The sequence below is a fragment of the Chelon labrosus genome (genome assembly GCF_963514085.1).
Source record: "Chelon labrosus genome assembly, chromosome: 21".
Classification (NCBI taxonomy): Eukaryota; Metazoa; Chordata; class Actinopteri; order Mugiliformes; family Mugilidae; genus Chelon; species Chelon labrosus.
Genome location: NC_140354.1, coordinates 7,619,689 through 7,644,889, shown reverse-complemented (window position 1 = coordinate 7,644,889; position 25,201 = coordinate 7,619,689). Strand labels below are relative to the sequence as shown.

Genomic DNA, 25,201 nt, shown 5'->3' with positions numbered 1-25,201 from the left:
CTTAATCTGTCTATTGTGTGGCTCATGCATTCTTCAACTCCAATGTAGACAACGTTGCACATAACAGTGTATATTGGGATACAATCTGTGTCCATGCACAAATATACAGGGGGACCGTGTGAGCCAGGGAGTGCATATGGATGGAGATCAATCTCTTTTCTTAAAAAAATGGTCTTTCCAAGAAGCTTATTTCACTCAAAAACAAACCATGATTGCTCCTCATATCCCTGAATACAGATGCTGTTTGTCTTACCAAGAGACATTCTGACACATTGATTATATTACAGACATTTTAACCCCTACGCTATTGTTGAAGTACAAAACTAATAAAACCTAATAGAAATCTTCCTCCAAAACCATAATTTCATTTAGAAAAACAAGATCTTAATTAACTGCATAAGCTTCTAAGACCACTGACTTAGATTTCTCTGGCTACTTTGACAGACTAAAGACACTTATATTTGGAGCACAACAGGAAAATCACATAAACCTTTATTCAATCAAGTGAACTAATTGTATCTGGTTACTTATGAATCAAGCATCTCTACTTTTAAAAGATCTTTAGTGTGGAATTTATTATTTATACTTAACTATAAATGCTTTTCTACATTGTTTTACTCACAAAATCTAGTATGAAAAGAGATGTAAGTAAAAATCTCTTAAGTTTTCATTTTTCCATCTTTGAAGAACATTTCTAGCTGATGATCTACAATGTTTTGGTTGTGAGAACCCCTCAGTAGGGGTTAGGAGGGTGGGTGGCTGGTTCAGGACAGCGGCCTCTTTGTTATGTCCTGTTCTGCCAGGTAATAGTTCAGGTATCCCCCCAGAGCACCGACGGCCACCGCCGTCATGTGGCTGGAGCAGCCATCTGTCAGATGAGAAATGACAGAAAAAAAGTAAAAAGCCATGCAGTTGCATGATCATAAAAACAAATCAAAAGTGCAATCCATAAGAGTAAAGTGTAAAGAAACTAGAGAGTGATGGTCTGTGAAAATAAAACAAAGACAAACTTACCTGGAAGTATCTTCTCCCTCCTCTTCACCCTCCTGTGAGGCTGCAGCTGTTCCAGAAGCTCGTCTCCAATGATCTGAGACATGATGCTCTCTGTGGAAATACGCAGTAAAACATACTTAAAGTATTGTTAATGTTGTTATTGTTGAAGCTGCTTTGATAGTTTAGTCCAGAAATTAAATTCTATTACACAATTTTGCTTTCCATGTTGGGTATTTTGGCAATTTATATCTGCAGTCCTCATTCAGTAGCATGTAACTAGTGACAAATAAGTATTATTGATACTCACTGTCTCTCCCAAAGCAGCCCACCTCCTCATCCTGCAGCCTGAGAATGTGCTGCAGCCAGTCAGCTTTATGGAAGTCCGAGAAACCAGACAATCCACAGATCAGGACTAGCAAAAGAGGGAACAAGTAGGTCACCTTAAGAAATACTTATCAGAATCCCCCACTATACCATGTCCAGTTTACATTCATTTTGGTATAAAACAATCAGGTTTTTCATCTTTTGCATTATTTGTTGGAGATTTTACTGACTGCTGCAAAAATAACAAAAGAATCTAATTTTACACAGGGTTTTTACTTTTAGGTAAAGGGTTACTGGCTTGGAAAGTGGTGAGAAACACAGCATGAGTCTTTTTTCAGCTTTTTTTTTTTTTTTAATGTTACCAGGATTTAAGGTTCTTACCTGCCATGAACAAGTTCAAAACATAAGCAGTTTGATCTAAGTAAAACAATTTTAATACAGTCAATAGATTAATGAGCAAATGAACATGCTGATACTCACTGTTTTCAATGAAGATGTCAACTGTCTGTTCAGTTAAACCATCCTTTATGATATCCTGGTTGGTCTTCATCATGTTGGAGCAGAAGATCTTTTGGTAGTTTTGTTCAGTCATGTTGGCTCTGGACTCGCGTGTGTCACCTTTCAGCAGGTTAGTGCAGCCTCTCTGATTCAAACAAATTCAAACCAGTTAGCGTCTGGAGGTTTTGAGGTTATAGATTCTCTTCATACTGAAAATGCAAATATTTAAAGGTCTTCTCTACTTTAAATAGTTTCAAATTGTATTTTTTTTGCATGGAAAAGTTAAAAGTCACATCTGTGGTGTTCCCCAAGGTTCCATCCTTGGTCCTCTGCTGTTGTCTATTTAAATGCTTCCTTTAACTAACATTTTCATCCAACACATTATATTTTTTATGCAGATTACATACATCATCTCACCATTTTTCCAATCATGAAGTAGAGTAGCTGGTGGGACAGAGAATAGTGTGGGCAACCAAAACGAGTCATGGTGTCTCGACAGGGCTTTGTGACGATGCAGGGCGTACCATTCATCTTCCTATCCAAACAGACACACATGAGCCAGACAGGTGAGCATCCTCAAACTCAATCTAACATGTACACAACCTGCGTATATTGAGAGCCAGAGAGCTCAAACACAAGGCAAGACAAAGGAATTACGATACAATTTGGACAACACTGTGGCTGCATACCAGGTTCCAAGCAGCAGGGTCAAACATTTGTCACTGAGCTGCTCGTCATAACACTCAGTGGTCATGGTGGAGGAATAAACCAGACTGGGATCTGTGGAACACCACTCCTGTGGAATCAGCCAGAAAGTCCATGACAGCAGGGGCTCAAACTCTGAAAGGTGGAGAAAATTATTAAGGCCTAACGATCTCTGATTAACCCCAGTGATTCTCAATGAAACTCAACTTCTGAAAGTAAATCTTTTTGTGCTGCACATGCCTGCTCTTTTCCTCTTGAGTCAACCAACATTTCTGGGAATACAGACTTACCTCTGTAGTATTTAGGGTCGTTCTGTTTGAGGGCAGCGACGGCCTTTTCGAGGTTTTGGTCGAGCCGTTTGACCAGAGCAACGGTTGTTGTTCTCTGAGCCCAACTGACTGGGTCAGTGTGAGGCCACGTCCGAACTGCCTCCTTCAGTTCAGCTGAGACACAAAACAAACCCAACAGTAAAGAAACAGATCCTGTTGACTGACATTGTTGTTTTGGAAAGATTAATGGATTCATTCATATCCCAAAAGGTGTGTCAAGGGATCCTCTGACTTTTCCATCACCTACGCATTCAGTAATACACAGGATAAGATGTTATAATCCCTTGTGCCAAAATCCCAGGCAAAACACATTTAGAGGCCCTGTTCAACTAAGAGACCCTACCAAACCTATGGTCATGTGATATGACAATTAACCTATAATCTACATAAACTAAACACTGCTGGCTTGTATAGCCCGCTCAGCAGCTAACCATAGCTACCACGTAACATGAAGACAACAGCAGTATGCAGCATATCATTGGGGTTTTCAAGTGGGCACCTCCTTTCACCGATGTTTCGTTAAGTTAGGCCCAAGACACCTCGAGAAGGCTTAACAGTGACTTACAGCGTCCTGGAGTCACCCCCCTCCACACCGCCACTGCGCAACCCTGTTTTCCTCACCATTCGATGTCTATCAACAACTAATATAGTAACTAATAACCACGAGCCAAACAAACAAATCTACCATGATTCGCCCCGCTGATGCGGGCTGAAACACGTAACAAACAAACAAATCGCGTAACAAACAAATCGATCATGGCCTACATGCGGCCATCCTTACCTTAGCTAGTTCCCCAGCTAGCATGCTTCCTGCGTACCCATAACCAGTCGCTGGCTCTCTCTGCTGCTCGGGACATATTGCTAACCGCAGTCCTCTGGCTTCTTCCTCGTATGCCCAGCTCACTCAGCAGAGCAATCACCGACTTTGCCACAAATCCACGGCAACCCACTTCTACCGGGCGGACATAAGCCTTCCATCCATTCTGCTCTGCATCTGCTGCTAACTCTGCATACCTAGCTCTTTTTCGCTCATGAGCCTCCTCGACTCTATCTTCCCACGGGACAGTCAGCTCTATGAAATAAACCACTTTCTCTGGCTCAGACCACAACAGCAGATCTGGCCGTAGCCGGTTGCTAGCTATCTCGGTTGGAATAACCAGCTGTTCATTTAAATCCGCCCTCATCTCCCAGGCTCCTCCTACTCTTAGCTGTCCCGTGTTATGCCTGATGCCTGCTGGTCTAGCCTTTTCTCCCTCCCGTACAAACTTAATACGTATATTCTCTCTGTTAACGGCCATGGAATTTGCATTCACCCGTTTTTCCTCAGTTACAGCTGCTAAACATTTCAGTACCTGATTGTGATGCCAGGTATAACGTCCTTGGGAAAGACTAACCTTACAACCTGTCAGAATATGGCTAAGCGTGCAGACACAAGTGCACAGTGGGCAGGCAGCATCCTCACCTACCCACTGGTTTAGGTTCTGGGGAGTTGGCAGCAGAGCCATAGAGAGAGAGTCTCTCTCTATGGCTCTGGTTGGCAGCACATCATAAGTAGCCCCTAACATAAATCTAATCCTGCTAACCTCCATGCTCCAAAGCTCTCTCCACTTCAACTTCCCTTTCTCCACACTCTCCCAGTTCACCCATTGACCCTGCTTAGCCTGCGACACTGCCTTAGAGCATCTAACTGCTTCCTCTTGCTTCTGTACCTCTACCATTACCATATTTCTATGCTTGAAATGCCTTGAATCATTTCCTGCCTCAACCCTTCAAACTGCGCCTTATCACTAAGACTTGCATCATACCATCTTCCCAAGCTGAACTAACAGCATTTCCATGAGCCTCATCTGTATTAATCTTGATTGTTAAATGGCAAATGCTCATGCCGCATAAAAAAGTCAACATGATGAACACACTGATAGAGCTGCAATAGTTAATCCAGTTAGTTTTCCAATTAATTCATCAGTTTATTGTTGCCATTTATTTATTTGTTGTTTCAGTGTTTTGTAGACCAACAATTAACTAAATAGTTTGAGACAATTATTAATTAGTTTTATTTTATTTATGAATTCATCTAGTCACTCATACATAGACCCAAACTAACTTATTAAACAGTAGGCTAAGTCGTGCAGCAGTGGGTTGAACTTGTATGTACATGACATATGCAGAAGCTTGAGGACGCTTTGTCTTATCTGCACCCGCATTGGTGCACCATATTTATTATAGTTTCCATTAATAATCTGAACATGTATTCAGAAAATATTTATTTTCCACCGTAGGTAAGTAGGTTGAGAACAACGTCGAAAACAAACACAAAACCCCTGCAGATGTTTCCCAGATGTTTCCTGCAGCTGAGGGGAGCTGCTGACTTACCCTGCAGCACGACAAACCCGACCACCCCGTCCAGGTTGATGTGGTCATGTTGCCGCTCCAGGAAGGACACTCCGTGGGAAAGGCTGCTCAGGATGTCATCGATCACCTCCGCCTGTGTCCCGCACACTGCGGCAAACAGAGCCAGCACTGCGGCCAGCCGGAGCCCCGCCGCCCGCATCTTCTCACTCGGATGAGCCCAGTCCGGAGGCTCCGGGACAGTTTACTCCGTCAGACAGACAGGAATGAAGGGGAGCAGAGAGGGCAGACTGCCTCTTGTTTACCAGGGGGACGAAAGTAGGGACCAAAGGGGAGGAAACCGCCGTGACGTCAGATTGACTGTCATTACGATACTTACAATCAGCATATTTGTTCACGCCTGCACCATCAAACCTTCAAATTACTGCAGTGTCTTCTTAAAGATTTTAAAAGATATAAAGTGAAGCTATGAGATCAGCACAATTTAATAAACGTTTTATTCCCAATCATTGCTGTTTGTGCATCTTTAAATTGAAGCAGTGTTCCCTAGTCCCTTAGCCTAACCTTAACCACCACAACTAAATGCCTCACCCCAACCCTGCGCTGCCTTGAAGGCTCCGTTGGGGGCAAAAAACAGCATTCAGGCTCCGCTCATGGGATGTTATTAGCTTCCTTTGGTTCATGTTACTAACATATAGGCTAATGTTAATAAAAGGCAATGTGGCATGACGTGAGGCAAATATCAGAGGCAGAGGGCACCGCTGACGTTGTCAAAATAAAATAACTTTTTGATCAATTTAATTTGTTTTAACACTTCTGCTTTACCAATTATGTGCACGTCAGTGCTTTTTAGGGGCTGAAATAACGAAATACATATATTTGTAGTGCCCCCTTGTGGTAGAACCCAGAATAACTTTTAGTACCTTTTATGTGTGGTGTTTAAGTGTTCTTTTATAAATGTGAGGTGGAAAATCCTTGCATTTTGTCAAGAGTGCGCTGTGTCTATTCAATTTAATTTATTTGGATACTGTCACTGGTCTATTTTGTATTTCTAAAGCTGCTATCTATGTACAGATTTGTGTTTTCATTTTCTGCAATTTTCAATAAAGTTTTATAGGCTGCTATTATAAAAAATCTATTAACACATGCTATCAGATAGTGACATGTTGGATCAAATCTAACAATGGTTCAAAAGAAAGTTCTTATTTTCTGATATTCATGAACATCTCCTTTGTTGCATTTGAACGCATCGTTTCCAACTCCGCTGCCCCTTTAAATCTGAAGCCCCTCCCCCCTCACTGAGCCGCGTCATCACAAATCTCAAACAAACATGGCGACGCTCTGCAGCTCCACGGCTTTTCTCGTAGTTTTTTCGCTGTTTGCTGTGATTTTAGCGGCGTGTTATGCGACAGACTCGGGCTTAGCGTGTCCGACTGTGTCTTTCACTGTCGTTACCGGGCTGCTGTCGCTGTGGTGGCGGAGCTTGCGGCATCGGGACGGCGGAACTGACCGGCGGGTGTGTGTGCTGGTGTTGGGGGACATTGGTCGCAGTCCTAGGATGCAGTATCACTCCTTGTCCCTCAGCAAACACGGATATCATGTCACTTTTGTGGGGTTTTTAGGTAAGAATACTGTCATTTATTTATTTGTTTCCCTTCATAATGTTTCACAAGATGCTGTTATGATCAGCGGAACTTTAAATAAAGTTTCATTCAAGTGTCAACTCATGTACGAGAATGAATGCACACTGTAGATTAGACGAAAAGCAACTCTAAATAAAATACCTGATCGACCTATCCAGTACTGTACATTACACCTAGAACACATGAGAGTAATACTGATGACCCCAGGGATCAAGGGGTTCCCTTTTAGAAATTATATTATTATTATGAATATTTTGATGTTCCACAGTCAATCAAATTATCACAAAGATAACAAACCCTCTAAACAAATGTTAAACATTCACAAATAAATGCAGAATGATTATTGAGACATGAAACGACCAGAAAGCAGAGCATAATATACCATTAGTTATGTAGAGACGCAAAATTGCTGCAGAGAGATTTGAAATGATCCCAAGAAGAGACATGACACAGCGGAAAGGACATGTAAAAAAAAAAAAAAAGTTATCACAAAGATTTAGAATGACCATGAGGAGATGCTGCGATAGACTGGCGACCTGTCCAGAGTGTACCCCGTCTCTTGCCCGGGATACGCTCCAGCCCCCCCAGCGACCCTTCACAGGACAAGTGGTTACAGAAGATGAATGAATGAATGAGGAGATGCAAACCAACGTCCGGGAAGAGACATAAAGCAATGAAAAAAAGGCAAAGAGACACAAGCCAAACTACAGAAGATGGGTTTGAAATAATCGCAGAGATCCAAAACAATCACAAAAAAAGATGCAACATAATGAATCCTAACATATTTGTAGCATATTTAGAAGTATATTGAATTTTCACAATACTAAAAGTTCCAAAAACAATGAAAACATAATATTCTGACTGAAAGTCCTGTTTTTTAAAAAAACAAAAAACAAAACTATAATATAGTCTTCTTGCCTTTTCTGGATCTATTTTTCTATGTGTTCATATTAAACCATTATCCCCGATGTAGTTGTTGTATCAGTTAGCACTTGAAAAAGTCATCAAATAAAAACTCTGGGTGTTACGTTAACAGATGTTTGCTCTGATTCTTTTCAAGACACCAAGCCTCACCAAGACGTCCTGAATGAGGAGAAAATCAGGATCGTCCCCATTGCAGAAGTGAGAGGTGTTCGAGGTAACAGGACTTATATTTTTATATCTGCTCAGTGATTTAATGAAACTCCAGAGAAGCTGGTTCACACGAAGCGCTCTGTTGCTTTTCCAGTCGGACCCAAAGTCCTCACATACGTGACGAAGGTGATCGTTCAGTCGCTGCAGCTTCTTCGCGTGCTGCTGACAATGGAGCTCCAGTCTCATATTCTAATGCAGGTTTGTTTGCACTACTATATGTACTGCTTTTATAAATCTAATGTGCCCCACTCGACTAGGTTTTGCATAGACATCGCCCTTTTAATGACTGTTTGTATCCCAGAATCCTCCTGGGCTGCCTAGTATTGCCGTAGCCTGGCTCGTGTGCGTTCTGCGTGGCAGCAGCTTTGTTATCGACTGGCACAACTACGGCTACACCATCATGGCGCTGAGCCACGGTCCGACACATCCTGTGGTCCGCCTGGCAAAGTGGTGAGTACAGCTGCAGAGCGGTGATCAATCACTTGAGACTCCCCCTTTTCCTTGCGATCCAAATCTTTCAATAAATTCCTCTTTGGTGGTGTTTAATTCCAGTGATTTATCAGGTTAAGCAGATCTGGTGTTTCTCTGATAGCAGTTTTCATTCTTATCTTACAGGTATGAGCACTTCTTCGGACCTCTGGCCACCCACAACCTGTGTGTTACCAATGCAATGAAGGAAGACTTGCAGAAAAACTGGGGCATCAAGTATGATGTTCTTTGCACTTTCAGTATTGAATGTCCCATTTTTAGTGGACAAAAACAGAATCAGAAATTTAGGATCCAATTCTCTGCTGTGTGACCCTGACGAGCTGTTGTATTTTTTGCTGTTAAGTCTTACAGTGTGTCATTAACATCATGTATCATCAAATATCATGGCAGACTATAGCAGCAGTAAAACCAATTAACTTTAGACTGAAAACATGAGCTGCAGGATAAAAGATTGTGATTATAGACGTGCAGCAACATTGCTGACGGTGTGATCTTTGCAGGGCGACAACTCTGTACGACCGACCTGCCTCCATCTTCAGAGAGACTCCTCAGAAGTTGCAGCACGAGCTCTTCATGAGGCTGGCTGACACTTATCCTCAGTTCCAGCACACAGGGTGAGAAGTGAAAAGAGACAGATGAGTGTCACTGAAGTATTTCAGTCACCAACTGTCTTGTAAAAAGCACAAAAGTTACTTCAATTTTACTTTGTGCGGCAACACATGCAGAATATTTTTATATTTAGGTGACTGTGGAGCAACAGAGTATAGTCATGATAGTTAGCGTTTAATGCTGAATTTGCTGTTTGCGGATTTGTTGTTCTGGAGGTTGTTGTTTTCTTGTGTTAAAAACATCTGCGTGTTTTCAGACCTGAGGATCTGGAGGTGGAGGCAGAGAGAAGCGCCTTCTCAGTTCGTGACCCCACTGACGGCTCTGTGGCTTTGAGGGCAGAACGACCTGCGCTGCTGCTCAGCAGCACCAGCTGGACAGGTCAGAGAAGAAATAGTTATTACTCGCTGGGGATAAATCTCTGTGGAGGAGAAGATCATTACTGTGGTTTCTGTCTTGTCTGTGTCATCCAGTGCAGTCATAAAACGTAAAAATGACAAGGCTTATGAACTTTACTTTCATATTTTTGAAGTATTTTCTGTAATTATCTCGTTTCATGGTTCAAACTCATAACTACACTGTTTCACTGTTACAACACTCCACAGAGGATGAAGACTTTTCCATCCTGCTTAAGGCTCTTGAAGGTACAAAATGTTTTATACTGAAATTAACAACAAATAAGTAAAAAGTGTTTTTCTTTCGTTCTCACCTAAAATCCATTTTTTCTCAACAGTGTACGAAGGTTTCATTAAAGGAGGAGCTCTGTTACCGTCGTTAGTCTGTGTGATCACAGGTAATAAACTTCTCTTGACTTCTGATCAGTCTCAGAGAGAAGGGAGGGGACAAATGATAAATAAAAGAGGGTTTTATTTGCTCTGTCTTGTACAGTACCAACCAACGACTGTAGTACCCGCTATGGATATCCTTTCACTCTCCACTTAGAAGGACTGTTTTTGTATAATTGTGAAGTGTGATTTCATCAAAGGCATCAGGGACATACTCCCACTAACATGTATGCATTTGTGCAGGTAAAGGTCCTCAGAAGGAACACTACAAGAAGCTCATTGACTCGCTGCATTTGGAGCATGTGAAGATCTGCACGCCTTGGCTGGAGGCAGAAGACTATCCTGTCTTATTAGGTGTGTTTCATATTATTTGATCATATCGAATGTGTAGAATAAATGTTTGCAATTCAGGCATTGAGTGACCTCACACTCTCGTGTTTGTTTTGTCCTCCAGGTTCAGCAGATCTGGGCGTTTGTCTCCACAAGTCGTCCAGTGGTCTGGATCTGCCCATGAAGGTGGTGGACATGTTCGGGTGCTGCCTTCCCGTCTGCGCCATCCACTTCAACTGGTGAGAACGCATCGCGGCACACTCAGTTTCATCTGTTACTGACACCGTCTACACACATTAGTTTATTTAAAAAGGGCCCGTGCACATTAATACACAAACAAGAAACAATTTGCGCCCAAGTCAATTTACTTTTGAATGCTTGCAGTTTATACCGTCCTTTAATGTAGCATCAGTGCTTTATTTCAAATTGAATCAGAGCCTTAACACCATCACTGAAGACCTGACTCCTGTACAAGTTTCACATTGCTGTCAACCTGTCCTTTTTGCCTAAAGTTGATATGAAATCCAACTCGTCTGTCTTTTCTGTCCAGTTTACATGAGCTGGTGAAGCACGAGGAGAACGGACTGATCTTCAAAGACTCTCTGGAGCTTGCTGAGCAGCTCAAGGTGAGAGGAACATCTGTAACCAAAATACAGCTGAACCTGTGCAGATCATGAACAGCTCAGACTCAGGATAATAAGTGCTGCCTATTATCCCATTGCCTAACATGGAAGGGGCGGGGCTTATGAGGTATACTGCAATCAGCCAGCAGGGAGCGATAGAGAAATTTTGGCACTTTATGATTTACAGAATCTCTGCTCATGCTTCTTTCAAGAGACCAGTGCTGACAATGTTGTGTTTTCAGTCTCTCCTGTCAGAGTTCCCCAGTTCAGATGGCAGACTGGGCGCGTTCAGGAGGAACCTCCACACCAGCAGAGGACTGTGCTGGGACGACAACTGGGACCAGAATGTCCTGCCTCTGATTGCTGGTCCTAGATGAAATACAGCTAGAGTGGGACAATACAGGGCCACCACTCAGCCTTCCTGTTGAGGTTTCCCATTGCCCACATCCAAAGAGATCTTTGAAAACTGTTGACACCTCAGACTACAACCTAGGTTGGCTTTTACACTCACTAATGCGCGTGTGCAGTGGGCCACCCTCTTATAGTCCACTAGCAGTTTCCAAGTATACACACTTTAAGGGGCAATACCAATATTTTTCAGATAAAGTAGTTTTTTTTTTGTTTTTTTTTAATGTTGTGAAGTTAAAGAGTCTTACGTTTCCATTCCTTCAGTTTTGTCTTACTTCACTTGAATGTATAAAAGAGACTTTGATACGATGTACATTTGTAAATAAAATCTTTATTGTGCTACAGTCGTGTCACCTGTACAGTTTAATCAGCTCTATGGTGGAGAGTCTGTTGTAGGGAAACACGTGGCTGACCGGTCCTGTCATCACCTGATGGCTGATTCCAGCATTTTCTGCCAAAACAAACACAAATGTGTGAGCTCAATGAAGCATCCCAAAGCTTATCCTGTTGCACAACTCACAATTCATTAATAAATTCTCTTTGTCTCGTTAAGTTGATTAAAATATTCCAAAGCAGCCACGTTAATGATACATGGATCTCTAACGTCCTCAGTGGTTTCTTACCGAGCTGTTTTTTAAAGCTGCTGTACGTCTCCGGGTTTCTAACCGTGGAGCAGATGAGGACCTCGGCAGACGAACACCTCAGGATATTGGACAGCAGCTTCACCAGACTTACTGCGACTTCAGGGTCGTACACCACATCTGCACCAGAAAGAAGGGACATCTGTAAGACTTTAAAGTTCACATGTTCACATATTTACTGTCAGTGTAAAGTGCTTACAGTAACACGAGAGTATGAAACAGTGTTATTCACAGAGACGAGGTCTAATCAGCAGAAAGGTGTTTTGATTTATTATGATCAACATGTTTTAATAAGGAGTTGTTTAAGCAAAAATGCAACATATTAATTCACATTCCCAGCAGACAATAACTGAACCTGCAGCGATGACGGTGTCGGCCCCAATCTCTTTAAGCTGTTCTTCCGATGCCGTCGTCCAGTCCAGCTCCTTGACGCTAACTGCAGGAGACCCCTGCTCGGTCAAACCGTTCACATGGACGTTGTCTTTGAGTTTCTGCAGGACTCTGGAATGACAGTCACTGAAGACGAATCTGTTCGGGCTGCAGGAGCGGCAGATGGTGATACCGGTCAGCCCCACACCGCTGCCCAGCTCCAGAACCGTCCTGCAGACAGAACGGATTTAAAACCTCAACTCACACCTCTCTAGAGGATAATGATGCCTATCAATTTCCATTCAGGGTTAAAATATGTGGACAACAAAAAGTAATCTATTCATACTGAACAGCTGAGGACCAAATATGAGTCTCCAACTAAATTGACAAAAGATAAATTCATTTTCCTTCTGTTTCGGGGTGGTGATACCTGCCACTGAAGGCCTGCTTGTGATCCAGAGCCCACTCTGCCAGGTAGAGTGCAGCTTCCCAGGTCACCAATCCTGTCGTTCCCTCTGAGATCAGAGCAATGTTTTCCAGCAGGCTGACGGCATCACCGTTGGGCTGCAGCACACAAAGTGACAGCAGACATGGTGTTCAAGTCTTTTTTTATTACCATATTCATATAGACAATTTTAAAATTTAAAAAACTGGTTAGGATCCTTGTAAAAGTTTATGTTCACAAAAAGAATCTGGTAAATTGGTAAATTCTGCAGAATGAGTACTTTAGCTATCATACTACTCCAGAGTATTTACTGCATAAGTAAAACTGAAATGATAAGTCGATTGCAAGAAAATGACCTATTTTATTATCCTCTTTTTTTTATGCAAAGATGTCTAACATTTTATGGTTCAAGTTGGGAGCATTTTCTGGGGTTTAGGTTAAATATATTGTCATTTTAAATATTTTAAATAACTAAGTATTTGGTGGTTGATCTGGGCAGAATGAGAAACGGGAAAGTGTCACTTTGAGCTCTGAGTGACTGATGGAAACTTTTTATCAATTAATTGAGCAAACAAGACAAAGTGAGGATCACCTGCTGCTGTAGTGTTAAAGTGATGCACGCTGTTTGAATTGTGAGCCTTTTTACTTCCAACTGATATATTATTATTGATGATGATCATTTATCTCTGAATGTGGAAACAGAAGCTCACCATCACATAAAAAAAACACATTTCTACGTTTGAAGATTTTGTTAATTTCCAACTAAGACAGCTGTCATCATCACCATAAAGAGTCAGTTTGTACTACAGTGAGTGCTGTGTGTCTGGTACCAGTAAGTAGCTCTTGTAGCACTCTGTCCTCTCTTCAGCTCCTACCACCTCAGCCAGGGCATCGTACAGCTCGTCCAGAGGATCACAGTCTGCAGCCTCCTGCTGTGGAAAAACAACAACCATCGGATTCCATTTACTATTTTGTAACCAATAATTAACACAAAAGGTTTCTCTGTACGTTTTGATTATATTGACAACGTTACTAAAAAAGGAATTTTGATCAGGATGCAGCTCAGAGAGAAACACCTACCCGTCTGATGAGCTCAGAGAGAAACAGCCTCCTGTATTTGACCGATGGTGGAAAGTTCTGGCACAGAGGATGAAGACACGTCTGTAAAAATAACAGCATTACTGATTACGCTACAGATAATTATGAACAGTTTTATTTTTACAATATGCTGCATTGGATCGTATGTTGTCCCACTTACATGTTTTAGTATCTCTGAAATGACCGCTGATGACTTGTTCCTCTCAAGGTCTTTTTCCACAAACTGTAAACAATCAGATATGATGCAATGACTTAACTGTGGTCTTTATAGTGTCACAATAATCTACAGCATCAACTACATGTGTGTCAACAACACAGTGAGACTGGGGTTCAACTCTGAATTTAAGATAAAGAGCAGGAATTGAATTTTGTTCAGTTTAGACCTACTGCTGGGTCATAGCTATGCCGAATTACGCAGAAGGGTCAATTGACTGGTTTCAGATATAATTTGAGTCAGTGAGCATGTTGCTAATGAATGTACAATCACAAACGCACGTATTTTGAATAGAGTTTGGCGAGAGATTATCTCCCTGTCTTGTTCTCTTACTCACAGTCCACGGTAATGAAGCCAGACGACTCATAGCGAAAAACGACACCTGGAAGTCTTTTAAAATATCCCCATCTTTTACTGTTCCCTTCTCTGTGGTTTCTTCTAAATGCGCCATCTTCCACGTGTGTTTTGTTTACTTCCTGCTTACCCACAATTCACCGCGATCATTTCTCGCCAAAGTCACCGGGTAGTGTAGTTTATTCTTTTAGTGTAGTGGCATATAAATAAAATAAAAACATTAGAGAGGCATTGCATCTGTGGAAAAGTTAAATAAAATGTTGCACATTTACGTAACAAATAAAATAAAATTATTATTATTTTTATTTTAAACGCTAGAGTAACTTTTAAACATAAACTTATATCTAATTAGTAATCCTCACAAAGACATTTCTTAAGAGTTTGATGCTAAGAATATGTTTTGTTATTTTTAGTCTTCTGTTGTCATCCCGCTCTTTTCTTGCTGTGTCACCGCAGGACGAGATAAATCTCTTTACAGTTGGGCCAACTCCTCATTCACAGGAACAGCCTATACTGAGCCTTTACTGGTGAGTAACAAGAAAATTATATTATTTTTTTATTAGAAAAACTGAAAATAACAAAGTTGATCATTCTGCTTTCATCATTGTCGATTATTTATTAGTTCTTAAGAACTATTTCTTTTTTGAATACATCAAATTATTAATCACAATGGATAACTAAAATATGTTTAATGGTATGAAAACAATATACATACACAGAGGACCAAATATCTATAGTAATTATTGATAACCCAGTACATAAATGATGGTCAACAAGTTTTCTGAACTTAATGTTGTATATATTATTTATATTTTGAGCTTTACAACTTTAACAGAAAAGCAGGGAAATATAAAGTCAGTTTATATAAGACTTACTATATTGCAAAATAAAAATCATAAAATAAAGACATTATAGTAACTGTCATGACGGGAAAGAGTAATATAGTACTGCCAATAACGAATTAAGAAATGTACGTTCATAAACGAAAAACAAAACAAAAACAAATAAATAAATAATCGGAATTACTGATGGAATTGGCAGATTAACATTATACTGCATATTTTAATGTGTACTGTATACTATACCTAATTTAACCACCTTGTTAGTTAATGTTTTATCAAATATATCAGTGTTTTATTGTTTGAAGTTCTTAGGTTTTATTTGGGAAGACACGTTTCCTGTTGTGACAGTCATATTAAATTAGCAGATACCACACAGTATTATCATCGGTATAATCAACAGTAATGTCAATTTACACGACGATTTCTGTCAACAGTTTATTAATGTGTGACCAACACCAATAACATATAGCACTGGTCATAATAACCGTGTGGATTTCTAGTTTTCTTTCAAAACGGAAGTGACTAAACATGAGCCATCATTTCAGGGACACCATAGAAATATTCAAACTTTTTTTTTATACATACTTTTCATTCTTTGTCATTTGAAATTCTGATTTCTCCTCAAGTGTTGAACACAAGTCGACTAAAAGGAACACATACGCACTTGTGTTCCTCGTCGGAGCCTTTTTGATAAACGGACTGTCAACAATGAAAATGGCGGCTGTCTCGATATAGCTAAACCAGACTCTTCTCGGCGTTTCAGATGGAAGGTGAAAGCCTGTATTTGTATTAAGAAAGGTAAATAATAAACTGTTTACTCTCATTTCGCGTATCTATACTGATGTCAGTAGTTTGGGCATTTGCGCTGCTCAATTTAGCTTCTGTCACTTAATTAAAAATTTATTTTTAACACTTTTAGTGAACGGGTTGTAGTGAACTTCGAGCAGGAGTTGGTTAGCTCGAATAAATCAGCGTTACGCCTTTATCATTTTTCATATATATGTTTACTAAGTTCCCCGTATATTTTTTTGGAGCTAGCTCTACAGATAACCTACTTTCTTGTGCTAGCTTGCTAATTGACATTACTGCCACGAAAATCAATGGCATTCCTGCCCCGGGCTTTCAGTGTTGCCACAACAACACGCTTCAAACTCAATATTTGAAGGGCAAAAAGGAGACCGACCGTCTCGTCCCGTTACTATTGCATCAACAAACTCCATTCACACGAGGGAAATCTAGTGTTTTTCTTCCGTCGTCTTCTTCAGTTCTTTACGTGAATACATCCATCAGAGGACTGTTTTTTATGAAGAGTAAGGATCCGCTCTACTATTCGGCAGGTATTGTTGATTTAAGTACAGATATTTTTTTTTTTTTTTTTTTTTTTGAGGGATAGTTAGGTTCAGTTGAATCGGTTTGCAGCGACGTGCATGCTACATAAAGTAATGCAACATACTGCATCGTTTATCAAACCAGATGCGTTAAATATGGGACCGTTCAAAACACAAACTGCAGTACAAAATAAAAAAATAAAAAAATAAAAAAATATGATACTTCTTTGTTTCAGTTTAAGTCCCACATGCTGATCCATCAAACAGAAAAAAATAAAAGTTGTAATTTCCACTTATTCCATGACAGTCGCGTTATTTGTGTGCCATCACTTTCAAGCAGACATCCCCAGTTTCTCTCAGCAAGTCTCCAAAATTAGTTTTCTATAGCGTAAATTTTCAGAATAACTTTTCTCTTGGAGGAACAAGAAAACAAGTTATAACTTCTACTGTTTAACAGTGTTCTGCTGTTCTCCAGGCAAAAAAAAACCATGGCAGTTGAGTTTATCCTTCATTGTTTAGTACATATTTCTAATCTACAGTTTTAATCTCAACAAAACTGTTGCGGGAATAAGTATGTGCGTCTTAAACTGCTCTGTCATTTTGGCCGCTATTAATTATTTACTTCAGTAAAAATAACAACTCACGGCCATGATTTTTCTCCTCTTTCTCAGACCGTCAAAGCTGCTGGAGGCTGAACTCTGAGCTGCAGTAGTCATGGTCCTGAAGATCTTCTTCCCACAGTGCTGTAACCGGGCAGAAAGCGGGCTGCTGGTGGGCCGCTGGATCTCTGGTCATGACTCAGCCGTGGTGCTGGCAGTCATCCACTATCCCTTCATCCCTGGCCAGGTCAAACAGTATATCCAACAGGTTGGTGCAGTTACAGGGCAGCTGACTGAGTGACATTGTATAATCTTCTGCATGAGTCCTATCTTCAAAGAAAAACAGGCTAATTGTAGGCAACTAGTTGGTCCAGCAGGTGTCACCTTTGTTTCTCTTTTTACAAATCCAGACAAAGTTTGTAGCTGCAGAAGACATATTGTTCAATTTGTACATTTGTACAGCATTAAAAATTCTTTTCTCACGGCTCTGCTTTCCATTTTTTGGTTCAAGATGCAGGCCCAAAGCGGGGTGGAGCTGTCAGTGCTGGGCTCCTGGAGTTTACCCAAAGAGGGTCAGGAAGGCATGGAGAGCTTCCTCAGGGACCTCAGCACCATCTTCCCCCAGGAACGCTGGCTTCAGATCAGGCGCCAGATGGGAAAGACAGGCTTCACCTGCGAGATCCTCAAGCAAGATCAAAGTAAGGCCATCAAACCAGGCCAGCAAGTCAAGAAGTCAAAATAGTAAGATTAATAAAACAAATAGAACAGTTCATAAAGATAATTTTTCTTTTTTCTGTCACAATAAGATGGAAGAATAGTTCAACGTGAAGAAAAAAAGAAGAACGAGGAAGGGGTTGGCAGTGATAGAGAAGAGGAGGAGGATGAGCAGAAGGTGATCTTTGTCCACTATGAGCAGAGGAAGGTGATGCTGTCGCAGCTCCACCCCATTGAGAGCGGAGACCACGACCCTAAAACGGATTCACCCTCCGAGCTGAGACAGGTAGAGAAAAAAAAAAGCTGGACATTTCCCTGCTCGATGTAGACTGATTTTCCTTGCTCCATATTCATTTCTTGTAAAAGAGCCCTGTATGACTAACATGCTCCTCCTTCTACTGTGCAGATGTTCCAGACGGTGGCCCACAGCCAGCCTCTGTTCTTTCGGGACAAATATGATGACGGGCCACTGAAGTCGACACACTGGCAGTCTGAAGGCAGAGAGGCCAGCATCATCGTAGAGCTGCTGAAACAGGCCTCCGTGCCGCTATGCATGCTCATCGGCTGGCTGCTCTCCATATGGACGTGGATCTGTAACATCCGGTGAGAGTCTGAAAATCAACTATTCCATTTGTCTATAAAATGCCAGTAAATAATCCAAACATAAAAAATACTTTGTTTACTGTCACGTAAACCAAACCAAACCATAAAATCCTAAATTTTTCTAATTTTATTTGCAGAATCTTCAGCCTTTACCCGCTGCGCTTCCTGTCCAGTAAGCTGTCCACATGTGTCCAGCTCAGCTACAGAACCGAGCACATGAGGACAATCAGCTCACTGAAACCAGCCACTAATCACACACAGTTCATGAGGTAGGCTTCTGGTAATGTGTGGAGCTTTTCTGTGTACTACATATGTGGTGCTGTGAGCATACCTCGTCTATACCAACAGATTTTGCTCTGATCATTTAAATTTATGCATGGTAGACTTGGTGGAATTGTACGTTCAAGCTGAGCCTCCTGATGCCCAAATCCAAATCTCCGTCAGAAGCTCTTCACAGTTCTTAAATAAATGTTGTTGTTACCGTGCTGAAACTGGTAGGTCATTCTTCCCCTTCATGTCTGTGTCTCTGTCGGTAGGAAAGCCAACATCTTGGTGTCGTTCCTGGTGGACGTGGCTCTCGGAGTGTTGCTGATGTCTTGGCTTTACAGAGACAACAACATCACCATGCTGGCCAACACCCTGGTGCCTGTAGCTGATGTGAGTTTGATATGATCACTGTGTTCAATGAGGTCATCATCGCAGTAGCATAAATTCTTGCTGCGGGGCATGGCAGACTGCATGTTGAACACGGCCATCCCCCGGAACGTTTTCCACAAACACACACATTATTAACAAACCCCTTTAAGTCATTTGTAAATGACCTGATTTAATATATTAGTCATTGCAGATTTCTTTTTTGCATTTAAAATCCTCCATTTCTCATATCATCTTCAGCACGTGTCTAAAGAACTTGAAGAACTGCTGCAGTGGCTGATGGGAGCTCCAGCAGGGCTGAAGATGAACCGAGCTCTGGACCAGGTTCTGGGCCGCTTCTTCCTTTACCACATTCACCTTTGGATAAGTGAGTCCCAGCACAAAACATGCTGAAGCTTTTCTACTATGGCGGGATCTTTCCACATTTTAAAACAACACATAAACCCTGCCTGTGCTGCTAGTGACGCTAGTGCTCAGCGGTTTGCTGTATCGTCTTTTCATACAGGCTACATCCACCTGATGTCTCCGTTCATTGAGGGGATCCTGTGGTACGGAGGCCTGTCAGCCTGCCTCGGCCTCACCTTCGCCCTCTCTCTGCTGTCCGACATGGTGGCTCTGCTCACCTTCCACATCTACTGCTTCTACGTCTATGGAGCCAGGTACTTAAAGTTGAATTCATTCTAGCATAAAATATAAAATATTATACAGTTACCATTATACCACACTGAAAACCTCAGAATTTAGAAATGTTTTGCAACGGCATTACATGCTTGCAATGCAAGAGAGCACTGTGTTGTAATGTATCTGAGTGAGTCATTGCTTTTAATAACCTGCAGTGGGGAATTCTTCCAAGTCAGCGGATTCTTCTGTTGGTCCAACAAAAACATTTTAATTGTAGTGATCTCCACTAAGATGTAGACATTTTCTCCTGTTTGTAAAATGGAAAATGCAGATAACTGCAACTCTGCAACACACAGCGGACCTTGGAGCCCAACGCTCTTTAACACCCAATTAACAAAACATATGCACCAGTAAAAAGGCTGCAAGTCAGAAAAATAGCCACATAGAGAAACGAGCTGAACGTAGTAGCGACTACAGTCGGCACGGACAGTGGATCTTAAATCAAATAAACAAAACCAGATGTGGGCTCAGGAGGTATTCATTACAGAAATGAATAGTTTTCGCCGTGATCGCTTGACGACATCGTGCAGCGGTTTTAATCATTAGAAACCATCTGTTAACGCATTAGTATAAATGATCCTTCAAACGATGAAGTCATTCATGCATTAGACGAGGCTGTTTTTTCCCAGAGATGTGGCAGAGACGTTATTGCTATTTTCGGTGTAGTTTTAACTGCTGCAGCAATACGTAAAACAGCAGAATCTCGACGTTAAGCACAGGATGTTTTGTTTGACATCACTGTTGCATAACTGGGTCAGATGTTGGGGAAAAAAAAAAGAATTCAAGTTGTTTCTTACTTCAGCTGGCACACATTCTGCTCTGCTCTTCTAGTCAGTTTGCTCAAAATGTTTGCACTCCCTGTGCTCAGAAGTAACAGACAATAAGACATGGTAAAGACTTCGAACTGCAAACAACGGAACTTAATGTATTTGTCATCTAGCTGATCCATAGAATAGTAGTATTTAAACATACCTTGGTGCATAGATACCTGTGGAACTGACACACCTGCTGAACAGGACTATGTTAGCGTTGTCTTTATGTGCGTGGTTTGTTTATAATCTAAACTCTGGAGCATACGGTTATCCTGAGGGCTCAACGGACTGCAACACACCAACTGACGCTTGACAGTAGAGAAATGAGTTGAAATGGTGAAGGCTACAATGGGCGTTTTTCCAAGGGGCACTAAAAAGTGACGGACGTGACTCAGACACCCTCGCTGTAGTTTAAAACTAAATATATTAACCTATCTTGTGGGCTCCTTTGTCTCAGAGTAACCTAGATATAGTTTAATCTTTGTCAGTGGGTCTTTATGTTTCCGGCGTTATGATATTTAAATTTTAAATGTCTCTGTCTCCTAAGCTACTTTAATTGGGAGACATGTTGAGGGATGTAAAAAACGTGTTTAACTGTGGCATCACTGCTAAACCGTGCTCAGGGATTAAAGAACGCGTGTGGTGATATTTAATTCCTGATTTTCTTAAATCATGACGGATCAGATACGCTCACGTCCTCCGACTTCCATTCAGTCATGCGTTAACCCGGAGGAATACTGGCCGCGAGTCTGACGTGAGGTGTGATGGGAGCCTGAACACTGTGATAAAAGTGGAGGAGAGAGGATTGACTAAATTATGCAGTTCTTCTCTAAAGATAGCTCTCGTTCGCCCATGGTGCATAATAAAAGATTACCCACTTTCCTTGTTACATATTTATGCTCTAACAGCTCTTGGAACATGGTCGAGTGAATGTTTAAATTCTCTTAGAGAATCGTTGTCAGAGGTTTTTATTAAATCTGTGCATCTGCATCTAAAAATATCTTCTGTGATCGCAGTTCAGCGTCTACTCTGGAGAAGATGCAAGAAGAAGCATCGCTGTGGTTCTGAGTTAGAAAGCTCCTCTGTTATAAAGATAATGTAGAATGAGTATGTAATCGATAACGGTCTATGAAACCTGATAATCACATTTTGTTTGTTACTGCTGATGTTTTTGGGTTTTTTTTTATTAATTTTTCAAATAACTTTATTTGCCTCCAGTTCACCGTAATGCTTTCCCAAAAGTGGTGTCACCTTCTACTCAATCAACATAATATCTATCTATAATAAAGGTTTTTTTAACATCTATGCTGCAAAACTGGCCCGTGGAAGAATCTGATCCCTGATTTACACCTGCTCAATACCCTCAATTTAATTGGTGTTTTTTTTCCTGCAGGTTGTACTGTCTGAAGATCTACGGCCTCTCGTCCCTCTGGAGGCTCTTCAGAGGGAAGAAGTGGAACGTCCTGCGCCAGAGAGTGGACTCCTGCTCCTATGACCTGGACCAGGTAGCGCACGCAGGGAGAACATCCCAGTTTCCTTATCATTGTCCACCTAAAAGAGCTGACACCCTCCTTCAGAACAAATAACCAACTCGAGATCAACACCTACATTTGGATTTGTTTTCAGATTCATCATCTACCTAGAAAGATTCCCTGTCATGGCTCTCTTATTTCCCCTTTGAATCCGTCTCACAAGTAATTTTACAGTCGTGGAGAGAGGATGAGGACAGTCTGATGTCTTGTAGCTATAAATCATGTTATTTCCATTCAGTCACATCTGAGGTTAGAATACCCTGTGCTCTGGGTCATGTCTCAACTTTTGGGCTACTAAAAAATAAAACATTCTGTTCCAGCGTAGCCTAGATTATTAAATGGCACATTTTTTGTTGCCACTGTTTTTTACTGAATATGAATAAAAGCAGATATTTAAGAAAATAGTTTCTCCCAGAACAAATGTGGCTCATGTGCATTCAGTTTCTGTTTTTCAATCAATGTACAGTGTTGCATCATAATTAGTATTTGGTCTGTACGTATATAAGCAATTACAAGATGGAAACCAAAATGACAATGAGGTTACGATTAAGGGAATGCATCATGATCATCAACACTCAGAGACTCACTCAGTGTTCACTGTGAATTTGTGTTTTTCCAGCTCTTCATTGGAACGCTACTCTTCACCATCCTGCTGTTCCTACTGCCGACCACGGCCCTCTACTACCTGGTCTTCACTCTGGTAAACACACCTTTACGTAGTCAACCTGAATTCTTGTCAGTAATACCGCAAAGTATCTATCTATCAATTAGGAAGACATCTCTTCTTTTCTCACTCATTTCTATTGACATTTTCCTACTTGTGTGTCCCTGTGTTGTGTAGCTGCGGCTGGTGGTGGTGCTGTTTCAGGGCGTCCTCCATCTCAGCGTGGATTTCATCAACTCTTTCCCCCTGTTCGCCGTGGGCCTCCGCGTCTGTCGGTCCTACAGACTGGCAGGTACAACATCTTCACATCTTTACAAGGTGTCCTGGTAGATCTAAAAATAAAAGCGTGAACTAAATGCATGTTGTCTTGCGTCGCGCGCTTTCAGAAGGTGTAAAGTTCAGGGTGCTGTGTGACGAGCCGGGATCCGCCCTTCACCTGCTGATGGAGGTAAGAGGTCCCACTTTGTTTCTATTTAAAGCTCCTGCATGGTCGACACGCAGTCTGTAATCATTTTCGTGTTTTAATCCACAGATTAACCCTCTGAAGGGCAGCACTGCGGTTCAGACCTACCGTACACCGACCTACAGCTGCTACCCCAGAGACTCGTGGGCCGCCCTGGTCAAGAAGCTGTTTGTCGGGGAGCTGATTTACCCCTGGAGACACAAAACCACCAAGACTGACTGAGATACATAAGCCAGAAGTGTCACAGGGAGAGGAGAGATGAGGGGGCGGAGGAAAGGGAAGACAACGGAATAACTGATGAGATTGAAACAGACAGAAGACCTTTGAGATGTGCTGCTTTTATTTTCCACAGGACAAACGTCAGCGTGTCAACTGAAGCTGCCGTATTATATGAGATATGTTTTACAGCGCAGTGAACAGAAACCCAAAACCCAGCAAGTAGTCACATCCGGCTGTAGTGTTTTTAAGAGCTGTGATCATGAAGGTGAAAGTCCTTTACTTATCATTCTGTTGATTTGAAAGATCTTTTCTTTTCACCTATCATGTTATTTAACAAGGGACCAAAACAATTCCTTTGCTTGTGTTTGAAAGTGGGGCAGCAAGATAATAAATAATGGATTATTATTTTACACTTCACCAGCAACCATGCAGCATGGTTAGGATACACTCCTTTTACTTGAGTTTATATTTCTTGATTATATTTTATCTCAGTTTAGGGTTTAGGTGTCTGATTGTTGAGGTCAGGTCATCTGATGCTTCCCTCCATCACTCAAACAACCCTCAGAGGACCTGGGGGGTCTAATGATGGTCCCACTGAGCTCAGACCATGGGATGGTGTGTCTCTGAAGGATGTTGTGGTAACCATGTTTGTTGTGTTTCCTGTCGAAACGTTTAGCCAACTGACCTTGTTTAGTTTAACTATTAAACGGAAGTAGACAGTATTTTTATTTTTAGACAAACTGTTACTTTAAATCCTGCTGGTTAAAGATCAGTTATTGTGTATTAACTGCACTGATTATGTATAACTTGTAATTGTGTAGATTTTATATTGACACAAGTGAAAATCAAATAATAACTGGACAAACTATTTTTTTTTTTTAAATTTCCTTTTACATTTTTTAGTCTAAATGTTTTTTTTTTCTATCACCGTGTTACCTCCATACGTTTGAACTACTTGACAGATGATTACCAAGCGTTAAAGTCAGCTTTTGTCTGTTTGTGTATGCCTAATGATGACATTTTTGATTAAATATTTGATTAATGTTAACAGTTTGCTCCTGTGTCCAGTCCTCGTGATACATTAAACACACTCCATCTAACTGTAGTAGACAGCAGGCATCAATTAAAACTTGCTTTAATGTGCATCATTCTTTTATTTTACCTTTTTTTCCCCCTATCACACCCTGGCTTTTGACCTCCTTTTGTCATTTGTAAGAATTAAACTGGTATATGTGCATTTTAATTAGATTATCCATTGATCAGTTCTAATACAATTCATATCCTGGTGGGAGTCCTTTTCACACGATGTCCAGAAGCTGCAAATACTGTTACTGAAGAAACATTTCATGGGTAATAACTGTAAGTCTGAAGGCTTATTTTAACTCAGTCAATCACTTGTTCAGCCAGTCCTTACTTTTAACGCAGTAACAGTACGATTATTGCCATATTTCAGGCCTGTCACACTTCAAATGAACTTAAATGGTTTCAGTCAAGCTGGTGCTGCCAGCACAAGTCGGTATCTTTCATTCATTATGTGTGTAGGTGTTCATCCTCGGGAGATTGTTCTGGCAAAGCTGAAGGGAGAGATGAGTCATTATAAAAACACATCTGACACATATACAATCACACTCGTCCTACTACTCTATATCACATTTCATAATACTCAAGCGATGGTTACGCAACAGCAATAATATCGTGGGAAAAGGAACAAATGTGATATTTTTTTTCATCTTTAATGGTGTGAAAATTGAAA

The 25,201-nt window shown here is 41.1% G+C and overlaps 4 protein-coding genes across 5 annotated transcripts; 2 read left to right on the top strand and 2 right to left on the bottom strand.

Moving 5' to 3' along the window:
* Positions 1 to 731: 731 nt before the first annotated feature.
* On the bottom strand, positions 732 to 5,447 carry cUnh16orf89 (chromosome Un C16orf89 homolog). Its single transcript, XM_084570446.1, has 8 exons — positions 5,223 to 5,447; positions 2,811 to 2,963; positions 2,505 to 2,655; positions 2,233 to 2,350; positions 1,798 to 1,960; positions 1,301 to 1,405; positions 1,015 to 1,104; positions 732 to 868 (listed from the first exon to the last, which is right to left on the bottom strand). Exons 1-8 carry the CDS (start codon positions 5,398 to 5,400, stop codon positions 765 to 767), a joined length of 1,062 nt encoding a protein of 353 aa, XP_084426572.1. The 5' UTR covers positions 5,401 to 5,447; the 3' UTR covers positions 732 to 764.
* Positions 5,448 to 6,474: 1,027 nt separating this feature from the next.
* On the top strand, positions 6,475 to 11,185 carry alg1 (ALG1 chitobiosyldiphosphodolichol beta-mannosyltransferase; the record flags this gene model as incomplete). The annotated part of the gene is made up of 13 exons (XM_084571504.1): positions 6,475 to 6,820; positions 7,902 to 7,979; positions 8,070 to 8,173; positions 8,277 to 8,425; positions 8,591 to 8,680; positions 8,965 to 9,078; positions 9,330 to 9,451; positions 9,676 to 9,714; positions 9,804 to 9,863; positions 10,099 to 10,209; positions 10,310 to 10,424; positions 10,736 to 10,811; positions 11,051 to 11,185. Exons 1-13 carry the CDS (start codon positions 6,529 to 6,531, stop codon positions 11,183 to 11,185), a joined length of 1,485 nt encoding a protein of 494 aa, XP_084427630.1. The 5' UTR covers positions 6,475 to 6,528.
* Positions 11,186 to 11,531: 346 nt separating this feature from the next.
* Positions 11,532 to 14,489, bottom strand: eef2kmt (eukaryotic elongation factor 2 lysine methyltransferase). The gene is made up of 8 exons (XM_084571505.1): positions 14,321 to 14,489; positions 13,930 to 13,992; positions 13,752 to 13,832; positions 13,502 to 13,603; positions 12,657 to 12,790; positions 12,213 to 12,457; positions 11,840 to 11,977; positions 11,532 to 11,667 (listed from the first exon to the last, which is right to left on the bottom strand). The coding sequence occupies exons 1-8, from the start codon at positions 14,432 to 14,434 to the stop codon at positions 11,567 to 11,569; spliced, it is 978 nt and encodes a 325-aa protein (XP_084427631.1). The 5' UTR covers positions 14,435 to 14,489; the 3' UTR covers positions 11,532 to 11,566.
* Positions 14,490 to 15,881: 1,392 nt separating this feature from the next.
* pigq (phosphatidylinositol glycan anchor biosynthesis, class Q) lies at positions 15,882 to 25,093 on the top strand. 2 transcript variants are annotated; one of them, XM_084570345.1, is made up of 14 exons: positions 15,882 to 15,977; positions 17,179 to 17,374; positions 17,618 to 17,804; positions 17,913 to 18,106; positions 18,227 to 18,423; positions 18,561 to 18,692; positions 18,960 to 19,080; positions 19,318 to 19,444; positions 19,583 to 19,736; positions 21,964 to 22,075; positions 22,722 to 22,802; positions 22,944 to 23,058; positions 23,153 to 23,214; positions 23,299 to 25,093. In XM_084570345.1, the coding sequence occupies exons 2-14, from the start codon at positions 17,222 to 17,224 to the stop codon at positions 23,449 to 23,451; spliced, it is 1,788 nt and encodes a 595-aa protein (XP_084426471.1). In that variant the 5' UTR covers positions 15,882 to 15,977; positions 17,179 to 17,221; the 3' UTR covers positions 23,452 to 25,093. The 2 variants fall into 2 exon arrangements, with proteins under 2 accessions (XP_084426471.1, XP_084426472.1); XM_084570346.1 differs by lacking the exon at positions 15,882 to 15,977 and adding an exon at positions 16,274 to 16,516.
* The last annotated feature ends 108 nt before the right edge of the window (positions 25,094 to 25,201 follow it).

Excerpts from the sequence above, each read along its gene's own strand:
- cUnh16orf89 (XM_084570446.1), bottom strand. The coding sequence starts at position 5,400 with ATGCGGGCGGCGGGGCTCCGGCTGGCCGCAGTGCTGGCTCTGTTTGCC. Across the intron at positions 2,656-2,810 it reads CGACCCTAAATACTACAGAG|AGTTTGAGCCCCTGCTGTCA; the intron begins GTAAGTCTGTAT and ends TCCACCTTTCAG. Across the intron at positions 869-1,014 it reads GAGGGAGAAGATACTTCCAG|ATGGCTGCTCCAGCCACATG; the intron begins GTAAGTTTGTCT and ends CTCATCTGACAG.
- eef2kmt (XM_084571505.1), bottom strand. The coding sequence starts at position 14,434 with ATGGCGCATTTAGAAGAAACCACAGAGAAGGGAACAGTAAAAGATGGG. Across the intron at positions 13,833-13,929 it reads TTTCAGAGATACTAAAACAT|ACGTGTCTTCATCCTCTGTG; the intron begins GTAAGTGGGACA and ends TTATTTTTACAG. Across the intron at positions 12,458-12,656 it reads AAGCAGGCCTTCAGTGGCAG|GACGGTTCTGGAGCTGGGCA; the intron begins GTATCACCACCC and ends TTCTGTCTGCAG.
- pigq (XM_084570345.1), top strand. The coding sequence starts at position 17,222 with ATGGTCCTGAAGATCTTCTTCCCACAGTGCTGTAACCGGGCAGAAAGC. Across the intron at positions 22,076-22,721 it reads GCTCCTATGACCTGGACCAG|CTCTTCATTGGAACGCTACT; the intron begins GTAGCGCACGCA and ends GTGTTTTTCCAG. Across the intron at positions 23,215-23,298 it reads CCCTTCACCTGCTGATGGAG|ATTAACCCTCTGAAGGGCAG; the intron begins GTAAGAGGTCCC and ends TTTAATCCACAG.